Source organism: Penaeus monodon, chromosome 41 (genome assembly GCF_015228065.2).
Source record: "Penaeus monodon isolate SGIC_2016 chromosome 41, NSTDA_Pmon_1, whole genome shotgun sequence".
NCBI classification, from domain to species: Eukaryota; Metazoa; Arthropoda; class Malacostraca; order Decapoda; family Penaeidae; genus Penaeus; species Penaeus monodon.
The window spans coordinates 30,177,830-30,180,329 of record NC_051426.1 but is presented as its reverse complement, the minus strand read 5'-3'; the positions used below and the strand labels follow the sequence as shown (position 1 = coordinate 30,180,329).

Genomic DNA, 2,500 nt, shown 5'->3' with positions numbered 1-2,500 from the left:
TATATATATATATATATATATATATATATATATAATATATTTATTTATGCATGTATGTACACACTTCACGTTTCATCCACTGCATGTATAGAGAGGTGTTGCCACTCCGGTGTCCCTCCGCGTCCTCCGCGTTTGTGACCCCCAATACCTGCATAGAGAGATCGATTTCCTGCGTCTTTCATTTTCCAAAGTAGGCTACCCTCGTCATGTTCTCGACGTCGTGTTATCCAGGAACATACATATATTATATATGTGTGCGTGTGTGTGCGTGTGTGTGTGTGTGTGTGTGTGTGTGTGTGTATATATATATATATTATATATATATATATATATATAATATATATATATATATATATATATATATATATATATGTGAGTGTGTGTGTGTGTGTGTGTGTGTGTGTCTATGTGCGTGTGAGTGAGTTTGTGTGTGTGCGTGTGTATGCATATCTCCAAAAAGGCATTTGTGAGTATATATGTGTCCGTGCATGTGTGTACAAAGTCATGGATATCTACACCCATAGCGTAAAAGACATTTTACTTTCACCTTCTGTATTCCTCAAGACCAATAGACTGGTATTTATGTTTCACTGGATCCTTAATTCACGGCAGATATAAATAAATGTATTCTGTTATTCATTTCAGTGAGCAAGGCAGGTATCTTGGCCCAGGATACAATTTTCATTCGAAAGTTTGCATGTAGTTTATCAGTTGCATTAAGCCACTGTTAAAGTAATGATAATGTTCAGTATTTTGTTAAGAAAAGAGTAAATTTATGTTACGAGTTTCAGGTAATGAAAACAATACCCTGAGGTTTTACACTTTATTGTATATTATTTTAAGGAGGTATGATTTTACGTTCATCTGTTATAGATTTTATATGATTTGACTGAACATAAAAAAGAAGACAAAGTATCTTGAGCAGTGACCTGAAATTTTAAAGAAAGAGTTGGTATATACACACAAAATCATATTTACAGAAAAATACAGAGAGAAAAATGTAGTAATTTCGATAAAGCAACGAGAGGGAGAAAGCCAAAATATTTGTAGCCATAAGATTAACAGAAAGTGGAGACTAGAATCTACGTTTACATCTACAGGGTATCTCAGTGAGCCCTTTCAGCTACCGAGCCTGGTGGAGACGAAGAAGTGCGAGCGGTCCTGCGTCGGGAAGAACTGCAGGGTGTAGGTGAGGCCCTGGGTGGTCACGGCCCCGCTGGACGCTGGCAGGGGGGCCAGACGGACGGGCTTGACCACGCTGGGGAAGAAGACGGCGCCGGGGAAGGCAGGGTTCGTGACAGGGACAGCCTGCTGTACTGCCGAGGCGGGCTGGGCCACTGGCGTCGGCTCTTCCGCCGGGGCCACTTCCAGCACGCGGTTCACGGAGCTGAAACTCCTGGCTGTTGGGGCGGACTCCTGCCGGGGCTCCTCGGCGACGGGCTCGGGGACGAGGGGGAAAAGGGGCAGGGGGGCCTCGGTGGCGAGGAGGACGGTGCTGGCGTCCAGCTCTGCCAGCGACGGGGGGGCCTCGGCTGCCACCAGGGGCTCGAGAACTACCTCAGCCTCGGCGGCCACGGGGCTCGGCTCTGCCTCAACTGGGATGCCTTGAGCCTCGGCTTCGGCGGCCACGAGGACGACCTCGGCTTCGGCGGCCATGGGAACGACCTCGGCTTCAGCGGCCATGGGGGCGACCTCGGCTTCGGCGGCCACGGGGACGACCTCGGCTTCGGCGGCCATGGGGACGACCTCGGCTTCAGCGGCCACGGGGGCGACCTCGGCTTCAGCGGCCATGGGGGCGACCTCAGCGACGGGGCCCACCTCGACTTCGCCAGCAACCAGCACATCCTGGAAGAAGGGCAATTCCTCGGCAGGAGCAGCGGCGTCCTGTGTCTCAACGAAGACATCGGCAGGGGACGGAGATGGCTCAGCGGGAGCCTCTTCAACTGCCACCGACGGGACGACCTCATCCAGCGCGATAGCGACCTCTGGTTCAGCGAGGCTGGGGACGACGCTTTGCCCGATGGCAGGCGCGGCCGCTGGAGCCGGCGTCGGGGCGGTGGCCGTTGCGATCGGCTTCAGGAACTTCAGGAGATCCGGCCGGTTGAGGGTGAGACTCGCCTGCTGAAGCCACGTATTGATGAACTGCTCGTAGGCTTGCTGGTTGGCCAGGGCGTTGTCCACCTTCGCCGGTGCCTCCTTGGCCCCGAAGATGGGCTTCTTGGTGGGCGCGAAGGAAGACGGCTTCGGGGCAGCTGGCCACAGCTGGTTGGGCGCGCACTCCACCTGCACGGCGGCTACGACGGCAAACACCACCTGAAGAAGGAATGGAATGAGAACCAGCGGAGAAAGGAAGAACACGACTCTCCTTTTTGCCGAAAATAATTCACATCTTTGCCCTGCGGCATTTGCGTTCGAAATGACACACCTGCCATACAACGGACTGATGCCACCCTGTCATCACGGGAACTGAGCCAAAAATTCAGCTAATGCATACGTCCAG

At 51.8% G+C, this 2,500-nt stretch overlaps 1 protein-coding gene across 1 annotated transcript; it reads right to left on the bottom strand.

Moving 5' to 3' along the window:
- Window positions 1–1,264: 1,264 nt before the first annotated feature.
- On the bottom strand, window positions 1,265–2,313 carry LOC119598647 (calphotin-like; the record flags this gene model as incomplete). Its single annotated transcript, XM_037948346.1, is given in 2 exon segments — window positions 1,265–1,454; window positions 1,456–2,313. Coding segments are annotated over 2 exon segments (933 nt in total), but the record flags the coding sequence as incomplete, so codon positions are not given.
- Between the last annotated feature and the right edge of the window lie 187 nt (window positions 2,314–2,500).